Source organism: Cordyceps fumosorosea, assembly GCF_001636725.1.
Source record: "Cordyceps fumosorosea ARSEF 2679 chromosome Unknown scaffold_3, whole genome shotgun sequence".
Lineage (NCBI taxonomy): Eukaryota > Fungi > Ascomycota > Sordariomycetes > Hypocreales > Cordycipitaceae > Cordyceps > Cordyceps fumosorosea.
This window is the reverse complement of record NW_017387303.1, coordinates 1,569,496-1,589,856: the sequence shown is the minus strand read 5'-3', so window position 1 is coordinate 1,589,856 and position 20,361 is coordinate 1,569,496. Positions and strand designations below refer to the sequence as shown.

Sequence of the window (20,361 nt, the reverse complement as noted above, 5' to 3'; positions counted from 1 at the left end):
AGATATGTCTGATAGTGCGGTGTAGAGCGAGGAGGCGTGGCGCCGGTGGGTTGATGCTTTGATCTGCTGAGGTACAGCGCCCTTATGACAGGCAGAATTCTCTGGAGTCTAACCCCTCGAAATGACCTGATTTCATAGGTATGCGGGCGGTTGGCGATTTGCGTGAAGTAGACGTCGAAATTTCTAAAAGCTCGATGCAAGTCCAGAGTCAGTGTTATAGCATTGTGCGGTTGGTTAACGTCCACGCCATTGATAAGATGAGCAACGTCATCGTCGAACATATTAAGAATCTCCAGGGCGGTCTTTTTAGATTCACTCTAGAAGTGTAGTAGTGGCGTAGCATAGATGAAGGCATACAAAACGTTTTAAGTGAAAGAAACGAGAGAATAACACAAATGAATAGGAATGTGCGAGAGTGATGGAGATACTAGGAAATAAGGGGGCTAGGGTAGGAGGAGTAGAAGTTTATAAAGACTGATAAAAATAAGAAGAGTGATGAGTATGTAGCAGTAGACGCAACGTTGAAGACATACCAATTCTTCTGTTTCCGATCTAACGCGGACCAATGTGTGCGACCTCTGGATAACTGATGTTATCATCCTCGATAGGGTCGCCTTCACCATCCAGTATCTTTCCTTTTTGGGTTTCTCGTTCGCGTGCCTTAGGTGATCGTGGAGCAGCATAAGCTTATCGTGGCTTGTCACTTCGCCTGCGCAATGGGCGTTTTTCGGCGAGTGTGTACGGTACATGCATGTCAACATAATTGCGTCGAGGTACATGAACAACAGGGTCAACGCTCCCAGGCGGTACACGGGTCGGACACCCCGGTCGCCTGGGATACACGTCGCGGCATGGACTCAGCGCTCGCGTTGTGAAGCCTGTAGCTGAGTCCGTGGCGTTTGGCGGAGCGTGCCCATGTTGGCGCACCAGACATGGCACCGCCCGAAGAGACGAGGAATCATGCGCAAGGATATCATTTGCCAAATATTGGCGGTATTTGATGCGGCAAGACGCCAGAGGGCACTCGTCACAGCGCAGTCCGCTTAGCGGAGTGCCTCCGTTCGATAGACTCACGAGGCTTACGGCTGAGCTGGTTCGGTTAGTGGCGTTAAGCGATAATACAATAATATTTAGGCGCTTGGTGGCTATATTCTTAATATAGTATATATTATCGTATAAGTTATATTAAGAGATATTTTTTAATAGTACAGCTATTATTTAGATTAATTAGTAGAAATCTAGTCTAACTATCTACTAGAAATCCTCTTTTTTATATTTATTCTATCCTCTATTATAACACTTAGATTACCATAGTTTACTTATAAGCCTAGTAATCCTAGATTAGTATTAGATTACTATAATCCCTAGTAATCTAGTTATATAATTAGTTCCTTTATTCCTACGCCCCTATAAGCGCCCTATAGTCTACCAGCAAGGTGCTTTTAGGAGCAGGAACGCTAGTATTCACAACGAAGGCGTGGGAGTTGATGGCATGACAGAGTTGCGGTCCGGTTTATTGTTTCTACATGATGGGGTTCTTTCTCGGGAGAGATTATGACCCAAAAAAACGCGAGGTGAGGCGAAAAGGGTTTGAATGAGGTTAGTCTTCATTCTACGTTCGTTTCAAAAAAATTTGATTCATTTTTAGCTCTATCGAAGTTACTCCGAAAAGTAAATACTTGATCAAAACTAGAAGCCCATTTTGCCCATAAGTGTACGAGTGCATACAAATCTAGAAGATTCATACCAGCAGGGCAATGCACGCTGAGGTGCCAAGCACCGGTGGACGGGTCCTAAGGCGTCTTGATTGACTCTAATATTGGCTTCCTCGTTGTTGAGAACCTGTCTTACAGTCAAGAATGGGCTTGCTGCGTTATCTGTGGATTGTGTATCGCGTTTAGGTCTAGGAAAGTTATGCCCGCAGGGCAGTGCTGTGTGACATGCCAACGCGAGGATGCATCCTGGCAGGCAAAAGAAAAAAAAACCTGGGATGTTTCCTTTCACTCTGAGCCGTCTGACTTTCCTTTCCAAGGCCGGACCAAGCTTCTTCACGATGGCAGAACGTTGCATGGCTTGAGCGGCCAAGTAATTTATGTGGTGGACCTTTTTCATTTTTACCATTGGCTGGTTTTTAATTTAGTGTCTAACGACGACAATTTTGAGAGCCTCGCGTCACGAACCCGACAATCAGGGCCACCGTTGAAAAGACATTATTGATGAATTTCAGTGCAATAGCAGATGTGCGGCTAGCAAGCGTCCCACCCCGGCACATTCACGAAAGCGTGGTACACGACGGTTGAGAGTTTTCATGTTGTTAAGGGATGTCTCTGAAGGTCAGGGAAGCTGGAAAAACGAAGATAGAAAATTCTTGGAAGTGAAGAAAACATGACTGGGGGAACGAGCAAATTTATAGCCAGATGAGCGGACTGCTCCATCCCCGAGAACTACATCTTCACACCTCAGTACAGACACACCACGTCTGGGTCGACATTTTTCATTGATCATGCGCAGCCCGGAGCTACTCAGGTAGCCTCAGTCGGAGTCTCATGGGACTCAGGGAGCGGCTCAGCGAGGCTCATGGCGGCTCCGGGAGCCTCGCTGAGCTGAAGACTGACTAGAGCCTGAGCAAAGGGGTAAAAGCGGCAAGAGATAGAAGTCAGTTTTCATGCCGCATAACCGCTGGAAAGACTAGCAAACTACCGATACAGATGCCGGCCGATCATACTAGCCCCTAGCGGGGGAAGGGCGTCGTGGGCAGGTTGACAGATAGCCTGTTAGTGCATCAACCAGTCCAGGATCTGATGCGCCATGCAGACCATTTAATAAAGCCTGTGGGATGCCCGTCCCGATTCAGGAGGCCAATTGCAAACATCTTACTCATGGGTTGGAGAATTTCTCTTGCACGACCCACCCACCCCCAGGTCGCCACATCATTAGCTCGTGGGGGAAAACCTGGGGTCGCTTGCCCTTGCCTGGTGATATAATATGTTGGCCTCGTCACGTCGCATTGGAGAGGGATTCTTCGTAACACGCAGTTCCTTTTCATCATTTTGCCATCCACCATCTTGCTCAGGCAATCCTGCGCATCTCGAGTTTTCAAAGACCAGACAAAAGAACCATGACGGACGATGCCTCGCACCGTGCCGCCAAGGCAGAAGAGGCGAACGACGCGGAATCCCAAGTACAGGAATTCCGAGATATCGGCCACCTTTCCGCTACGCACTCCGAGTTCCTCCTCGAGCAGCACGGCACGACTGATCTCGAGCCGTTACCCGATCCCACGCTGGCGGACCCCCTGAACTGGCCTCAGAGAAACCCCAAAAGCGCTCAGCAAGCTCATACCCACAGAAAATCATCAACCTCGTCCTCGTTTCCTTTCACGCCTGCATCTGCTCATTCACGGCGTCCTCCGTCATCCCCGCCTTCGGGGACATTGCCAAGCGGCTCGGCGTCACCATCCAGGCCGCCTCGTACATGACGTCGCTACAAATCGCCGTCTTGGGCGGTGCACCGTTCCTCTGGAACCCGCTGGCACGCCGGTATGGCCGCCTGCCCATCTTCGTGTCGTCGCTGCTCGGCAGCGTTGCCTGCAACATTGGAAGTGCCCGCAGCACCACGTACGGTGAGCTTGCAGCGTGCCGCGCTCTCGGCGCATTCTTCATCTCGCCCGCTGCAGCGCTCGGCAGCGGCACCGTCCAGGAGATGTTCTTTGCCGGCGAGCGTGCGCAGTACATGGGCGTGTGGACGCTCATGTTCACCTTTGGCGTGCCCTTTGCCCCGTTCCTTTTTGGCTTCGCAGTCGAGCGGGTAGGCTACGAGTGGATATTCTGGACACTGGCCATTGTGAGTCTGCTTGACGCTGAACAACAGGACATGAAAGGACTGCTAACGTGTGAAGACCAATGTTGTCCAATTCGTCTTTTACCTAGCCCTGGGGTCCGAAACCAGGTACATCCGCGGCACCGGCGACGCGGCGACTCCCATCCCTCGCCGTCTGGCCCTGCGGCGCATCGACCCAACACCGTTCTCAGCGCTCGAGTTCGTGTATCCCTTCATCTACGCCGTGCGGTGGCGTGTCGCTATCCCTGCAGCCTCCTACGCCATGACGTTCCTCTTCTGCAACGTGGTGACATCGGTCGAGATCCCGCAGCTCTTTGCCGAAAAGTTTCACTTTGGCGGACAGACTCTTGGCCTGCAGTTCCTCGCGCTCATCATCGGTAGCCTCATCGGCGAGGGGCTCGGCACCGTCGCGTCGTCGTGGTGGATGGCGCGCGGGCCCGCGGCGCGACTCGGCCGTCTGCCCCCGCCGGAGCGCCGTTTATGGCTCAGCCACATCGGTTACGCGTGGTCCATCTGCGGCATAGTCGTTTTCCTCGTTATGAGCGCGCAGCTGCGCGTGTATAACGTGAGCCCCGTCGTCGGTGCAGGCATCGCCGCCGCGGGCAACCAGGTCGTCACGACAGTGCTGGTCAACTACGCAGTTGACTGCTACCCTGACGACGCAGCGAGCGTGGGCGTCTTCATCACATTTGTGCGCCAAACATGGGGCTTTATCGGTCCTTTTTGGTAAGCGGCCACCAGGGCTCCTTGTTCCCTTCACCGCCTTCACCCTCTTGCTAACGTGGATGTAGGTTCCCGCAAATGTTTGCCGCTACAGGCGCAGGAAGCGCAGGTATCGCTGTTGGCCTGCTTATCGCTGTTAGTGTCATTCCAACCATTGTACTGCAAATCGCCGGCAGCAAGTGCAGCGTCCAGCCACCTAAAGAAAGCACCGAGCGTGAAGAGAGCGAGACCAAGCAAGTGATTCTCAGTTAGGTGGCGTTGATAGACAACCTCGAATAGATAACTTCCCTATCGGAAGACGCTACGCCGAATTACGCCAAGACACACGTGCGGGAGCTGACGGTGCCAAGGAGGCCTGGGGCGAACTACGGTATCTTGGCAGTTGGGATGCTGGTTAGGCTAGCAAGCGAGTAGCTTCTACGAGACGAAAGAGGAAGGTAGAGAAATAGTCGGAAAGAGAAGGCTGAGGAGAGGAGACGATGACTATCATGCTGGAGTCGAATTCATCTTGTCCCGCAGCTTCGGTGAACGCATTTGTTGCGTAACCTAATGACGACGGGGCAGGATTTGTACGACAATCAACATTGGCAAGAGTCTATTCCTTTCCACAAGGGCCTGTTAGAGGTAGTATAGCTACTTTCTCATTGTTTTTCTGCCCTAGCTAGATTCTACACTATCATAGGCTGTCTTTGTTAACAGCGGCACTTTCAGTCACTACTCTGCACTCACCTCCAAGCGAAAAGTTACCGCCGCGGAGCTTTCGCGCACTTGAAAGGGATACAACTAGTTAGAAGCTCCTTCATTCATGTGGTTTTACTTCGCCTCCACTTCCGCCCGCTTTCCCACAAAAACCTAGTTTCCCCATCATCGGCAACCTCGTCGTTGAACCAATAGCGTTCACGCCGTGCCTTTTTAGTTCCCCGCTGGAACCGGCGAGGCAAGAGATCGTCTCGGTATTTGCGTCTCGCGAGGGGAAGGGGAGGTGTTCATTGCTGCACGACCTGGAGTTGCTTGCTTTCATTCGACAATCGGTCCGTTTGTACAGAATCTTGGCTTGCCAAGCACCGGAGCCATCAAGCAGAGGGGCAAATTGGGTTGCTCTTAAACAAATGGAAGCAGCTACAAGCTACCGTACTTAGATGGGAAGGGGGTGAGGGGTAGGACAGGAAAACTACAAAAGAGACGAGTACTTCTTACTTCCCCTTCCCCCTCTACTTAGTCTTGCAAGAGTTGTCTCTCCATCACCACCGGGCAACTCCACGCTCCAAATCTTACACCTTTACTGCCTTACTATGCTGTACCGTCTCTCGTCGGTCATCGTCGCCGGAGCGCTGGTGCTGCTCGGCTCCGTGAACGGCGCCTCGTGCGTGCCGCGCGCGCGCAGCTTCATCTATGTCGTGCCCGACGGCTACGGGCCGGTGTCGCAGACCATGGCTCGAGACTACGAGAGCATCATGACGGGCAAGAGCACGCCAGAGCGGCCCAACTCGGCGCAGATTGGCGTCGACGAGATGGTGCGTTCGCTTTCGACGCATGCGAGAATCTTGACGGAAGTGCTGACAATGTTGATGCTAGCTTATCGGTACGGTGCGCACTCAGGCCTCGGACAACCTCGTGACCGACTCCGCCGCGTCCGCTACGGCGTTTGCCTGCGGCATCAAGACTTACAATGGAGGTAAGGACAGAGTATAAGCGAGGGCCGGCTCGGCATCTAGGCTAACAGCCCCCCTTTATAGCCATTGGTGTCGACGACGATGGCAAGCCTGTCGCGTCGGTGCTGGAGGCGGCGCATCTGAGCGGGTTCAAGACGGGCCTGATCGCGACGTCGCGCATCACGCACGCGACGCCGGCATGCTACTGCTCGCACGTGCTGAGCCGCGACTCGGAGAATGAGATCGCGGCGCAGCAGATTGGCCAGACGCACCCGTTCGGGGCGTACTTGGACCTGATCCTCGGCGGCGGGCGGCGACAGTACTTGCCGCGGTCGGCCGGCGGGCAGCGCACCGACGGCGTGGACCTTGTGGCGTGGGCGAAGGAGAAGGGGTACCAGTACGCGGCGGACCGCGCGGCGCTTGACGCGGCCACTGTCACCGGGGGCCGGGTGCCGCTGCCGTTCCTCGGGCTATTCGCGAGCAGCCACATGGCGTACGAGCTGGACCGCGACGGCGCCAAGGAGCCGTCGCTGCTGGATATGACCAAGCTGGCGCTGGCTTCTCTCGAGGAGGCGTCCAAGGGCTCGCAGCAGGGCTACTTCATCATGATCGAGGCCTCGCGCATCGACCACGCGGGCCACTCCAACGACGGGCCGGGCCACGTCCACGACATCCTCATGTACAACCAAGTCATGACGCACCTCAAGGAGCACGTCGCCGCGCACCCGGACACGCAGCTGCTGTCCGCTGCGGACCACGAGTGCGGCGGCCTGACGCTGCCGGGCCGGTGGGACCCGCGCCCCCTCGCCGCCGCGACGCGCACCAGCGAGCACCTCGTCAACCTGCTGGCCGCGTACAAGGGCGGCGACCAGCGCGGGTACTTCAAGACGGAGCTGCTCCCCCAGTACGGGCTGGCGGACGCGACGGACGCGGCGACGGACGCGCTGCTGGCGACGTACAAGGCGCGCGGCAGCACGGCGCTGGTGGTGGCGATGGGCCAGGAGCTGGCGCGCCGCGCGGGCATCGACTGGTCGACGACGGGCCACACGAGCGTCGACGTCAACCTGTACGGCGCGGCCAAGGCGCAGGCGGGCATGGCGGCGGCGATCGGGGGAAACCGCGACAACACGGAGCTGCCGCGGTACGTGGAGCGCGCGCTGGGCGTCAACATGGCGAACGCGACGGCGAGGTTGAGGGCGCACGGGGAAGGTGCGTGGGTGCAGAGGCGGGACGAGCTGCCGGCCATCAAGCGGGCGGCGAACCTTGCGGCGTGGAACCACATGCACTAGGCTGTTGGTGCGCTAAGGCGTGTCGATTTGTTGAATGGTAGAATCGTGGTGAAGTTGGTCAAGTTGATAGCGTTTGGTTGAAGCTGCTGGTTTGTCGTTTGTGGAGCAATTGGCGTGACTGGTGGACGTGATCCTGGTTGGCGTTGGCACTGTGTGGAGCTAGGAGAGATGAGATGGATTGATGGGAAGAAGGATGTGTTAGCAAGCAGCATGGCGAGATCCGAAAAGGAGATAAGATGGAAGAATTTCGATCTAAAGGAGAAAGGGGAGTTTATGTATTAACATCTTGTTTTATTCCCCAATAACCGTTTCAATGCCCAACCTGATGCAAGCCGTCCAGCCCAGTGACGCCTCTCGGAGGCGCTAAGGCGGCGCTAGCCTCTCCTCCAGCACCGCTATCAAGGTTGCAAGGGTTGGCTGCAGCCAACCCGATCCAGGCCCGTGACAAGTGGGCTTGAGTGTAGAAGAAAGTATCCCTTGTACGAAGATTTGCTGGGGAAGATACTTTGCCAAATCGCGGAGGCTTCGTGGGCGTGGTGGGGGCAAGACATTCTCAACGGCTCCTGTGACTCGACTCTGGTGGTCTGTCTTGCGACGTGGTTATCACTGAGCTATTATTTGCTCTTCCAGTGCTGTTACGCTGTTATCTTGGTAGGATCTCTTTGAAATGAGGCATGATGCAATTCTAGCTGGATGGTCTGTTGGGAATAGTACTATCGGCAGGTCGGTATCTAGGTTGACTCATCCCTGACAGGTCGCATCCTCAGGCAGTCACAGGCCTCTGCACAGGCTGCATGACTGCCTAAAGCCACCCAAAGCCACACACCAAAGCCACTTGTCGCCGCTTGTTGCCTCAGTCCATTCATTGCACGGTGTACCTACTACCTCCGTTTCCAGCTTCGTCTTCTTCCTCTTCACATCCCACTTCCATCGAACACTGAATTTCCTCATCTTGCCCCGTCGACAATTGATTCAACTCTCCAACCTGCATCTCGTCATCCAGTCTCCTCCCCCGCCGCGCTCGTCCTCGACGCATCATCCATCTACCGTGCACCACCACCATCACCTGAGCGCCTAGTTAGCCCGTGTCTGGGCTGTACTGCGACTGTACCAGTACCACCAGTACCAGGGAACCCCAGTCAACAACCACCTCACTAACTGCGGGGCGCGCTGTCTCTCTTCTTGTGCTCTCCAATTGCCTGAGAGCCTCCAACTCTCAACCTTCACCAACTTTCCCATCTCTTTGGCAAAACGCTCGTTATTTTGCCTGTTTTGATTCTTGTGCTTCTTATTTCGACTGCCCACCATGTCTTCCTCCATCACCATTCAAACTCGTCGCACCAACGATGATCTATGCACCCCCAAGACCATGTCCAGCTCGTCTGACAGCTCTTATTCCGATTCCCCGTCATCCGCTCCCTCTACTCCGTCATCGGCTACCAAAACCAAGGGCCTTCACACCCGACGACCGAGCCTGTTGAGTATGTCGATAATCTCCATATTGCCATCATTTGAAGCCCGAAATATTCATTCCTTTCATTTTTTTTCTCCCGCAACATCCCTCGTGGCCTTGCCCAAGAAGCCCCGTTTGCTAACGTACTACAGGCTCCGCCCTCTCCATGGAGAAGTCGACGGTCATCAACATCGGTGACCCTGATGGTCCTCCCCGTCTCGTACGTCCTTTCACCTTGCCTCGCAGAATATTTTCTTCCTAACGACCTTCAGATCACCTACCTCTCCTCCAGTCAAGGCTTCGACTGGAATCCCGGTAGGCTTGCCCAGCCTCCCGGCTTCTCCCGCACACCGCTAACAGACATATGCGTAGAAATATTCCTCCCCTCCTACCTCGACTGCGATTACGTTCCCCTCGAGAACCGAAGAGAGCCTGTCCACGAGATTCGACTCAGTGAGGAGGAGCTTCGTGACATGCTGCCCCAATAAAATACCCGACCGTGAATGCCGCCTCCCCTGCCTCCCCGGCCCGTACCTACCCCGGGTGATGAGCAGTGGCCCGCTCCGCGTGTGCTCTTGTCTTTCGTTGCACCATTATTTTTCTTCTACGGTTCGAACGCTTGCGCAACTCGATGACCGAACCTCTTTTTTTGTCTGTGTGACCCCTTTGACGGGTTGCGCTTTTGACACGACCGTTACGATACACTGCTGCGGTTGACTGGTGCTTGGCGGGCACTCGGTGCCCTTGCGCACCGCCGCAGTAACCTAGAGTTTTATTACCTTGGAGTTGAGGGAAATTGCTTGTTGACTTTGTTACATATACGTCTTCTATCCCCCCCCTTTACACTTGACAGAACTGGTCTTGTAGGCCTGGAATAATCACCGCTCCTGGTGAGGGAGCGTCTGGAGTTTTGTTTTCTCTCGGTAGCTATATAATCTGTTGAATTCCACACCTTTTATGAATGACTCAGGGTCGTCTACTGCTATCCTCTCTTGTTTCGGTATAATAACTATTAAGCGCTCTTGGAGTTTGATAAGGGCATGTAGATCAGGGATCATGACGCTAAGTCTGGCCGCATCAATGTGAGACGTCGTGGCACGTTTGGGCACGGATGCATCCACTGACTGGCCATCCACCACACCCTCTCTCTGCAACAGACCGCGGCGGGAAACGACGACAACTTGCGTTTCAACCTAATCACAATCAGGCTTGAGACGCCTTCACTTTTTGTACCCTTGAGGCCTCGCTTCGTATTGCAATTTGCTCGACCCTACCGCGTCTCCATCAAATCGGGACCCGATGGCGCTTGTCGGGCGCTCTCCACTGTGGATTCTTCGTCATGCCTAGTGCCGTCATCAACAACAGGATACGAAAACAAAAAGGGCATGAATGAACTAGTAGCTATAAAATTTGAATGAGATATCTTTGAAAAGTAAATATTGTTATTGATATTGTTATCAAGCAGATTCGATAAAGCCGTAATATCTAGGACGGACAATAACAGAAATTCAAGACCTCCGGCAGATGCATGTACCCCGTGCCCCTAGCGATAGCCGGCTGCCAGCATGGCACTAAATGCGACCAAATAAATAAGCTCCAGTTGACAGCAACCAGTTAGGCAGTAAAGCATTAGGGCGAAAAAAATTCAATGACGAAAAGGCAAAATTAAGAAGACGCGTTCTTCGCGCGTTACTTGCCCCTTGTTACGCTCGGGATTGTGTGGGCGAGACTCGAGGTACTGGGCGCTCTTAAAAAGCCATGACGCTTTGGCGACGACGGCCGGATCACCAGGGTCCTGTGAGAAAAGCGGACGCATATCAAAAAGTAGGCTTATCGGCGATGGGCGGGGAGTGATTGACGGGAGAGCATGGGCATGATGGATATCCGTAGATGCGAACAAACAAATAAAAAGCCCGAACAAGGATGGTGCACTTCTTTCCGATGCAGGGGACGATGTTTGTCGAGATCAGCAAGGCGGCAGCCTGCTCTCAAACACCCTCTACATCCAAGTCAACATTTGAGGGCAGTTGTTTTTTTTTTCTCTCTTCAACTCTGATTCTTGTTCACGTAGAGGGCCCAGCCAGGCGCAGGTCGAAAGATCCTCTCAGCCATCGTCGCCCCAGCCTCGTCGTGAATCGCCATCGAGCCCGCCACCAGCGTACACTCCACCTGCCCTTCCTCGTCGTCGCCCATCACAACCGGCACAGCCGCCGCGCCCGGCGGCACGCTCAACACCGGCACCGACGGGTACCCCACGCCGTCCAGGAAGTACTCCGGCCGGCCCGGGCGGCTCCGCGGCTCGCCGCCGTCCGCCGGTAAGCAGCAGAACGCGGTGATCCAACCCGTCAGGTTCCGCCGGCCGGTGCGCTCCGCATCCGCCGTGACGATGCGCCGCCAGAAGGCGCGCACGCGGGGCGTGCCCCCCTCCTTGAAGGTGAGCACGAAGTGCCGCACCACCGGCCGCAGCAGCGTGACGAGCAGCGCGAGGTCCGCGCGGGGACCGAGGTGCTGCGGCAGGAGGTCGAGGCGCTGTTGGATGGCGACGTAGTCGGCGCGCTTGCCGTGCAGCGTGACGGCAAACAGACCGTCGTCGTCGTCATGCGGCGGCGGGAGGGCGCGGCACTCTTGCATGGGCCCGCGGAAGAGGCTCGCCAGGATGGTGTCCCGCGTCGTCGTCGTCACCGTCCGCCGCCGCAGCGCGTCCGCGGTCGCCAGGGCAAGGCCCGTGGTGCCCAGGAAGAGAGCCGCGGCCACGGCGCGGTCCTCGCCGGTCGTGCAGGAAAACGCGGGCACCACCCAGCCCGGCAAGCCCGCGTCGCCGCCGCAGCTGCTCTCCAAGAGACCGACCATCCGCGAAGCGAGCGCGCGCGGCGCGGCGCGGCGCCCGCAGCGGGCGGGCAGCAGGTGGTGGTGGTGGTTGGGCAGGATGCGCCGCCGGGCATCCGGGTGGGCGCGCAGCCAGACGCCGACCTGCGCGAGCACGGCCAGCCAGAGGTCCTCTGGCCGCAGGGCGAGGTGCTGGCGGGCGTGGTGCGCGCGGAACGCGGCGTGCACCAGCCCGTGGTGCGAGCGCGCACCGTCGCGGTGCAGGGAGGTGGCGAGGAGCTCGCCGTGGCTGCGGAGAGCGTGGTCCTGCAGGTCGGCGGCCTCGAACATGCCGCCGGCGGAGGCGCCGGCGGCGGCCAGGGAGGAAGGGGACCGCTCGTCGGGGTCTTTGGGGATGCGCAGCGTCAGCATGTCTTCTGCGTCGGGCGGAGGGCGGAGGGGCATCATCATGGCCCCCTTTCTCGTGGCTCCTGGTTGGGGGGTTTTATATCATCGAGTTGGTGGTGGTGAACGTGATGGGGAATCCGGGGCGAGTGATTCGGTGACACAGGCACGGCCAGGCAGGCTTTGACAGCGAGCGCAGAGTCGCACAAGGCGCCACCCGAAGCGTTGTATCACGGAATTTGATGGCTCGTCATGGCGTTTTCCCACAGGTTCTAGAAATCCCCGCGTCGTCTGTTCTGTAATGTGGAGGCACAGGCACGTCAGTTCTCAGTCAATCACAGCTGGCAGAGTAGAAAGCAGTGAGAATGCAATAATTTGTAACAATTTTACCGCCAGAAAACTTGTACCGCCATAACCAAAAACCCAACGCCGTAGCCCCTGCTTTTCCATGTAGTGTATGTGTATGATGAATGCGCCGTCATGATATCCTGCCAGCAAGTGCCGTCCAATCACCGCCGGCCAAACTTTCGACCGAAACCGCCCGGCTTTCCCTTCATGTTCTTGCTCCTCAGCTTCAGGCGGCGGAAGTTGGCGTGCGCCAGCTCGTTGACCTTGCGCACCGACTTCTTCACCACGCCCTCCTCCTTGGCCGGCTTCTTGCTGCTGCTGCCGCTGCTCGCCCCGCCGGCGCCCTCCTCGTAGTCGCCGTCCTCGTCGTTGTCGGCGGCGGCAGCGGCGCCGTTCTCCTCCCCGTCCACCACCACGTCCTGCGAGTCGTCCAGCGGCGCCGTCGGGCGCCTCGTGATGGTCGGACGCATGTTGACGCGGCGCGTTGTGCGCTTCTGGCCCTTCTTCTTGAACGCGACCCGCGGCGGGCCGCCGGGGCGGTCCTCCTCCTCGTCGGGGCTGTCGTGCATGCCCTCGTCGTCGAAGCCGCCGAGCGGCAGCCGCGCGACCTCGCGGTCCCTTGCCAGGATCTCGCTGTCCCTCGCGGGTGCGGTGGCCGGCCGCGGCGCGGATCCCAGCCCCTCGGCCTCGCGCAGCGCGGCCATGTCGTCGTCGTCGTCGAGCGTGTCGTCCTCCACCCTCCGCAGGCTCGCGATGATCTCGCTCAGCCCGCGACCGAGCGGCTTCCGCGGCAACCTGAGCGGCGCCGGCGCACCGGCAGCAGCGGCAGCAGCATCCGCCCCCGCCTCGGCCGGCGGCAGCGCGCTGTGCCGGCGCAGGAACGCGGGCGTGTCGAACTGCAGCCTGGACACGCAGGCCGGCGTCGTCTTCTCCCCGTCGTCGTCGCGGTTCTTGAGCGGCGTCATGAAGCTGTTGAGCATGTGCCGCTTGCTGCTCGACATGGGCGTGCGGCCCAGCTTCCTACCCCCGTCTGCGGATTCCCGCGAGCTCGGCGTGTTGCCGTCGTCCATGCTGCGGCGGCGGCCTCCGCCCGGGGTGGTCGGAGGCGGCGGCAGCAGCGTGCCGTCCGCGGCGGCGGTCTTGCTGGGCGTCCCGAGCTCTTTGCTGACCAGCAGGTCAAAGAGCCCGAGCACCTTGCCGTCGCGCTGCGGCGTGGGACCGATGCAGGTGACGGGCGCCGGGCTGAAGAGCTTTCGCGAGATGGCGGGCGTGCTCATGAGCTGGTCATCGTAGTCGAGCGTGCGGCCCTTGACGGGGGTCTCGGCGTACTTGTTCTTCTTGAAGGGCGTCTCGACCGGCGGGGGTTCGGGGCGACGCTTCTTGGGGTTCGGTGGGTGGTGTTGCTTGGCCGATGGAACGGGGATCTTGCCGGCGAGGATGTCTCGGGTCTTGTTGTATTCTTTATATTTTGTGGCTAGATTGCGATTAGAACCTGGTAGGCCATCTTTTCCAGGCTTGCGGGAGCAGAAGTACCTATGTCGGCGTTGTTTTTTATATCCTGCCGACCGGGCTTGGAGCCATGGGCGGCTGCCCAGTCGTTCTCCCATTTTTTCAGGTCGGCGCGGAGGTGTTTGGATTTTTGCTCATAAGAGGCTTTTGTTTTTTCGTCCATGATTTTGGGTCGTCATTTGTGGCGCTATTTGAGAATGACTTGTTTTTTGCGAGCTATACTGATTCCAATGCAAATTGGCTGTGGAGGGTTGAGTGTCGGTCAATGGATCGCGTTTGCAAATATCGAGACGCGTCTTGGCTGACTAGGGGGGGGGCTAGAGTGGACGCGACCCCGCGTAAAGTGTTGTTACATGGATACGCTGAAATGTCGTCATAAAAGATTCGTGGCTTCTATGGTTCGGAAAAAGATGATAAAAGGAAAATAATTATCAATGATTGACTTTACAAACCAAATAATAAAAACAGGGCTACTCAACTGCCGTATGGCGCAGGCCGAGGTGGCTGAAAGAAGCACCGCCACCGCCGTGATGCTAACACAGCACTACAAACACAGCACGGCAAAGGTAATTGAGAGTGAGAGTGGACGGGAAACGAGAAGTCAAATTTGACGGGTTCTCGATTTATTGCATCTCGCTAACTGAGTCAAGCATCTGCTGCAATGGCCGGCCACATGTAGGCAAAGTACCAAGCTGCAAAGTATAGAGAGAGGGAGAGAACTCCCCGCCATATCGATTGTTCCCCCACCCCTCCCACAAAGAGCCATTTTCCATGATTCGTTTTATTGGACAGGAAGAAACAAGCCAAGCAGGCATCCTGCTTTATACCAGGCAGATCGGGCCCTTAAAAGTCCCAGCGGCGGGCATCATCGTTGTCATCGCGGGGGACGATCTTGACGTCGCCATCCCACTCGCCGACGCAAAGGTCGTGGTTGTCGGCGAGGACGATGAGGCCGTCGATCCACTGGAAGCGCTGGCCCTCGGCGCCGGTGGGCTCCTCCTGGGTGGCGAGGGACTCGGGGGTCAGGTCGGTGAAGGTGAGGGCCTTGCCCGAGTTGACGTTGATGAGCTGGCCGTCCTGGTAACGCCAGCGCTGGTTGTCGTTGTCCTCGCCGCGGAGCTCCCAGCCAAGGACGCGGGCGCCGTCCTCGGTGCTGCTGGCCTCGACGTCGAGGCCGACGGGGCAGTGGGCGCGGTTCTTGAGGACGAAATCACCTTCAGGGAAAGACATGGTGTTTGTTTGTTTGTTGTAGGGGTTGGAGATGTGGAAGCCTGAGTGAAGAGTTATGAAAGAGAGTGGAGTGTCAAGTAGATGGATGGATGATGGAGGAGGAAAGATGGGCCATCCAACGGGGGAATTGTCCGTCTTTATATATATATATATATATGACCCAGGCAGCAACCCACTTGCCTCCCCTCACCTCAGCTTCCATTCACATCATCGTACCATCGTGCCCCCCTACAACTTGGCAAATGCCGCAGTGAGGGGTAACATCTCGTTTGCCGTGGTGCATAAATGCAAGCGCCTGTACTGCCTCGTGACGTGTCGAGGCACAATTCGAGGTTGAATGGCCCCGAGTGCCGCAAATAATATGCATGTAGCCACGGGCACTGCCACAGGATTCCTTGGCGGCGCCTGCTGAGGCTCTTTTTCCGACTCCGCAGCGGGATCATGATGTGCTGCCCAGGATGTATCTCGGTTAGACAAGACGGTCTGATATAATTTATCAAGGTATTCACGCCTGTGTGAGTGGAGCGGGCCTCGTTCCACGAGATATAATGAGATATCATTAGGAGGTGGCTGAGTGGTGGGCGTGAAGAGAGCGTATGACATGTGAGGGGGTTTATGAGGGGCGGCGGCTACATGAGTGAGTGAATATTGGCGGAAGGGAACGTCGAGCTATGACGTTTTGTGTAACTCGCCAGACCGCTCATTAAGAATCGAGAAAAGAGGAAGAATAAGAAATGAAAATAAAAGAGAAGCTGATGAGGTATGAAAGAGTAGCTTCATCTGTTGTTGGCCCTTGGCTTGTCCCGGCTTAGCTCCCGTTGACTACGGCTGCTCGGCTTCTGGCAAGGTCGGATGGTTTAACCTTATCAATGAGCTACAGGAGATCCAGTGGTGCTACTGGTGGTTAATAACTAACTGACCTAGCGTCAAGGGCGAGAAAGTGAAAACGTACAAATCTATGAGTTGGAGAGGGCGGGCAATCGGCTTATTATCCTTGTTGGTGAATGGAGAACAGTCTCATCAAGTAAACACCATACTATTTGTGCCCTTTGCGTGCGCCACCAACTATTTCATAGATACTATCATAAAAATAATGTGACAAGCTTTACCGCTAGAAATCAAGTATATCTGGGTATGTACTCCACTGGAAAGCCTTGCAAGTATCCCCGTTATTCTGTAGTTCGCCGAAACTTAGTGTGCTGGACAACTACGCCGGCCATTTACAAAGGGCACCCAAAACCAGGAAAATCGGCTGTCGCTCAACTAGTTTGCTAGCGCTCCGACAACATGATCCTCTTTATTTTGAGAACTGGACAGGAGGGAGTGTTTCAACGCAGTACCTAGTTATGCTGTTGGCTGGTCGAGATGGCACATTCTGAGGCGGCTTGGATCAGCACCACTATGTTTCCATGAAATGTATGGTATTGTAAATATAAAAAAAAATCACTGCAGCTGTAGCTGATCCGTACCCGCTGCAAGCTCGATTGAGGCTTCATTCTCCACAGCCTCGCCGCTTTCATTTCCCCCAATATTCCTGGCAGCCTTCACCGCCGCCCTTTTTCTGGCTTTCAGGGTCGCTTCTTCCATCGTTAGCTTCGCGACCTCGTCGCTACCAAACAGTTTCCGCCACTCTCCCGCCGTCTCGGGCTTGATCCGACTGAAGAGGTGTTGCGATTTATTGATCCTGTGGCCCGGCGCGATGGAGCCCGGCGACCACTCGCTAGGAATGGGCAGCAGATCGGCGCCAAGCTGCGAGCTGATGGATTTCGCGGTGTCGGGCATGAATGGTGCAAGCAGGGACGCGAGAAGATGGGCGACGTTAACAGCAACTCCGATGACAGCTGCGCACTTCAACGGTTCGCTCTCTGCGAGTGAGTTGTCGAGTCTGCTGGACTGGAGGAAAATGTTGCCCTCTTGTGATATCCAAAGAACGGTGGCGAGCGCAGAGCGCATTTTGACGGCATCGAGATCTTGCATGTACTGTGCCAAGAGTTGATTGATGTTTTTCTGGAAACCCGTCAAGGAGACGTCGGAATGTTCCTCCCAGTTGGGCACCATGTCCACATATCGGTGCGAGTTGATGAATCTCAGAACGCGGCTAACAAAGTTGCCCAAGTTTTTGAGCAGCAAGTTGTTAGTGAAATCAGTGTCGCCGGTCTCTGGTCGATGTGAGAGTAAGAAGGAGCGCCAGATATCGGACGGGACGCCTGTCTTGCGGGCCGAATCGCCAAAGACGCCAATACCGCGTGATTTTGAAAACTTCCCTCCTTCGTAAGTAAGATCGTCTGTCGTGGACAAGTGATGGAGCTTTGTCCATGGATCTTTGGTGCCGATTTGGGAGCTTGGGAATATCACCGAATGGAAGACGACATTGTCCCTTGCCGATGAATTGATAGAGCTCCACGTTCGGACTGCGCCACCACTGCTCCCACTGATCCGTGTAGGCAGCTGTGATGGAAACGTATCCGATACAAGCATCGAACCACGAGTAGACGATTTTATCCTCGTAGCCAGGCAGCGGCACGGCTGTCCCCCACTTGATATCTCGAGTGATGCTACGGGGCTTGAGTCCTTGCTTGAGCCAAGCAGAAGTGATGACTTGGCTGTTGCGAGACCAAGAGCCCTTGGAGGCAGACTCTTTGAAGAAGGCTTCCACCTCGGGTTGTAGCTTGTCCAGTTCCAGAAAGATGTGGTTTGTGTCTTTGGTGATAGGCTTGGCGCGCCGTCTACCTTGCAGCGGCGGGTTCTTGAGCTGCAAAGTATCAAGAAGCTGTCCGCAGAGGCCACACTGATCGCCGCGGGCATCCTCATATCCGCAGACGGGGCATTCACCCTGAACGAAGCGGTCCGCGAGAAATGACTGGTGCTGCTCGCAATACAGTTGGGTGGTGATGCGCTCTTTCAAGAAGCCGTTGTCTCGCAACTTCAGGAAAATATCTTGGGTGATGTCTGTTTGCAGCTGTGTCGTGGTCCGGCGCCAAAGATGTCAAAGCTGATATTGAACCACTGGTAGATCTCGGCATGAATGGCGTGGTACTTGTCGCAAAAGTTCCTTTGGTGTACACTTCTCAGGCAGCGCTCTGGCTTCAGTTGTGGTACCGTACTCATCCGTGCCTTCACAAGCCAGTTAGTAGTTATGCTATGCACAATTACTTGTCGCCCGTACCTCCCGCCGATGTAAAGTGTGTCCAATCCACGAGCTCTGCAGTATCTCGCAAACACATCGCCAGAAAGGACAGAGCCGATGATGTTGTCGAGATGCGGAACGTTGTTGACAAAAGGCAAGGCACTCGTTACAAGAATGCGGCGTTTATTGGCAGTTGGGAGTACGACCCCGTGAGATGGTGCTTCGGCCATGGCTGGTGGCTGCAAATGGTGCGTTGGCTGTTGTGTCTCGTTGCTTCCGCACGCAAGTATCTATTTATCAATAGATGAAAGACTGCGACTCGGCTTTGAGGATTGCCGGTCTCGGAAATGACAATTTCGGGGTGATGGAAAATCGATGGAGTGAGTCATGCTTGCTTGCGCCCGTGTGTGTGTAAGAGACTCCAATCATGACATCTTTTCCTTTGTGTTGGGCCGACGCCGCGGCCGTAGAGCCCAGCGCGAAAAATCTACATTATCACTAGGCTTCAAATAGCCTCCTCCTCATTTTTACATGGAAAAGAGTATTTTGAGTTTTTACTCGACTTGATTCTCGTCCGCTCATACATCAGTGACTAACTACTGAACGACAAGAACAAGAACAACCAGCCCCAGAAGCCCGGTGACGGACGCGCCAACGACTGAGCCGACGTTGGTTAGGGTGGGCGTTCCGGTCGTGCCAGTCTGAGTCCCTGACGGAGCGGTGCTAGTTACAGATGGAGCGGCCGTCGTGTTGCTCCCCGGTCCCGTCCCGTTACCCCCGCCGGGCGGACCGCCGGCACCACCACCCGGAGGACCGCCACCGCCGGGACCGCCCATGCCTCCGTTCTCGTTTTCCACGCCGCCCGACTCGTACACGAACGCCGCCGGCGTCACCTCGCTCGAGTACGTCGTGTTGATGCCAAACGCCAGCCACGCGAACAACCCATCGCTCAGGGCACCCCCCAGATAGACGTAGTCCATGAACGGGTCCACGCCCTCCGTGCCCGCCTCCTCCGCGAGGATGCTGTCGTCAGAGTTCTCCGTCAGCGTCTGCTCGTTGTCGCTGTAGGGGGCGACCTTGTCCGCGGCGGCGATGAGGTCCTGGTCGAAGAAGGCCTGGCCTACGTGGCTCGCGTAGACCTCGTTGCCGAGCGTCTGGTTGGCGTACAGGGTCGCGTTGGCGTGCACCATGACGTGGATGTGGGTGGCGCGGCCCGTGTAGTGGCCGGGAAAGATGGACTGGAACTGGGCGACGCCGTCCTGGTCGGTGGGTTGGATGCCACGTAGCGCCTTGTTGTCGAGGTTGGACGAGTCGGACGAGTCGCCGTTGCCGTTAGCGACGACGCCCGAGTAGACTCCCGTAGAGTTGCAGTGCCAGATCTCGACGTAGACGTCCGGCACGGGCTCGCAGGTGTCGACGTCGATGACTTGGTAGTCGAGCGTGATGTCGATGCCGGGTTCCGAATCCGTCACGTCCTTTCGGATAGATTCGCCTCCAACATCTGTGACCCAGGGTTAGCTTGAAGGTCTCTCCATCGGGGGTTGGGATTATCACGTACAGTAAGGGCCTTGGGTGACTTCTGGGGTCAGCAGGCAAGATCCGTTGCTGGAGAAGAGCTCCGAGACGGACGTATTCTCCGTGTAGCCCAGGTCGGTGCTGTTGTGGGACTTGGAGAGGTCGCTGTCCAGGTCTCGGCGCTGGATGCCGCGGGCAACGCGGCTGCTCTCGACAGCAGCCGAGCGACGGGCAATGTTGGCGGCCTCGACGCCCCTGGCCTTGAGCTTGTCGGCGCAGTGGGCGAGCGAGGATCGTCTCACGGATCGCAGGAAGAGCTGACGCTCTGCAATCTCCTCGCTCAAGTCATGGCCCGGATGAGCATTCGCGACGCCGGCGGCAGCAGCAGCAAGCACTGCCACGAGATGGGGAATATGCATTGTCTTGAGGTTGTGGTGATGGCTCGGGGGATGTCGATGTAAGACC

The 20,361-nt window shown here is 56.3% G+C and overlaps 8 protein-coding genes across 8 annotated transcripts; 3 read left to right on the top strand and 5 right to left on the bottom strand.

The window, feature by feature from the left end:
- Positions 1-3,118: 3,118 nt before the first annotated feature.
- ISF_02198 (MFS transporter) lies at positions 3,119-4,815 on the top strand (the record flags this gene model as incomplete). The annotated part of the gene is made up of 4 exons (XM_018845805.1): positions 3,119-3,181; positions 3,349-3,843; positions 3,899-4,566; positions 4,632-4,815. 4 exons carry the CDS (start codon positions 3,119-3,121, stop codon positions 4,813-4,815), a joined length of 1,410 nt encoding a protein of 469 aa, XP_018707528.1.
- Positions 4,816-5,855: 1,040 nt separating this feature from the next.
- On the top strand, positions 5,856-7,504 carry ISF_02197 (Alkaline phosphatase-like, alpha/beta/alpha; the record flags this gene model as incomplete). The annotated part of the gene is made up of 3 exons (XM_018845804.1): positions 5,856-6,077; positions 6,139-6,238; positions 6,300-7,504. 3 exons carry the CDS (start codon positions 5,856-5,858, stop codon positions 7,502-7,504), a joined length of 1,527 nt encoding a protein of 508 aa, XP_018707527.1.
- Positions 7,505-8,810: 1,306 nt separating this feature from the next.
- ISF_02196 (hypothetical protein) lies at positions 8,811-9,445 on the top strand (the record flags this gene model as incomplete). Its single annotated transcript, XM_018845803.1, has 3 exons — positions 8,811-8,985; positions 9,110-9,177; positions 9,230-9,445. 3 exons carry the CDS (start codon positions 8,811-8,813, stop codon positions 9,443-9,445), a joined length of 459 nt encoding a protein of 152 aa, XP_018707526.1.
- Positions 9,446-11,003: 1,558 nt separating this feature from the next.
- Positions 11,004-12,230, bottom strand: ISF_02195 (hypothetical protein; the record flags this gene model as incomplete). Its single annotated transcript, XM_018845802.1, has 1 exon — positions 11,004-12,230. The coding sequence occupies one exon, from the start codon at positions 12,228-12,230 to the stop codon at positions 11,004-11,006; it is 1,227 nt and encodes a 408-aa protein (XP_018707525.1).
- A 446-nt stretch (positions 12,231-12,676) lies between these two features.
- On the bottom strand, positions 12,677-14,187 carry ISF_02194 (DNA replication/checkpoint protein; the record flags this gene model as incomplete). The annotated part of the gene is made up of 2 exons (XM_018845801.1): positions 12,677-13,989; positions 14,049-14,187. The coding sequence occupies 2 exons, from the start codon at positions 14,185-14,187 to the stop codon at positions 12,677-12,679; spliced, it is 1,452 nt and encodes a 483-aa protein (XP_018707524.1).
- A 680-nt stretch (positions 14,188-14,867) lies between these two features.
- ISF_02193 (Ricin B-related lectin) lies at positions 14,868-15,254 on the bottom strand (the record flags this gene model as incomplete). Its single annotated transcript, XM_018845800.1, has 1 exon — positions 14,868-15,254. One exon carries the CDS (start codon positions 15,252-15,254, stop codon positions 14,868-14,870), a length of 387 nt encoding a protein of 128 aa, XP_018707523.1.
- Positions 15,255-16,697: 1,443 nt separating this feature from the next.
- Positions 16,698-18,478, bottom strand: ISF_02192 (methionyl-tRNA synthetase; the record flags this gene model as incomplete). The annotated part of the gene is made up of 4 exons (XM_018845799.1): positions 16,698-17,539; positions 17,625-18,213; positions 18,292-18,368; positions 18,421-18,478. 4 exons carry the CDS (start codon positions 18,476-18,478, stop codon positions 16,698-16,700), a joined length of 1,566 nt encoding a protein of 521 aa, XP_018707522.1.
- A 499-nt stretch (positions 18,479-18,977) lies between these two features.
- Positions 18,978-20,315, bottom strand: ISF_02191 (extracellular dioxygenase; the record flags this gene model as incomplete). The annotated part of the gene is made up of 2 exons (XM_018845798.1): positions 18,978-19,882; positions 19,940-20,315. The coding sequence occupies 2 exons, from the start codon at positions 20,313-20,315 to the stop codon at positions 18,978-18,980; spliced, it is 1,281 nt and encodes a 426-aa protein (XP_018707521.1).
- Positions 20,316-20,361: the final 46 nt, after the last annotated feature.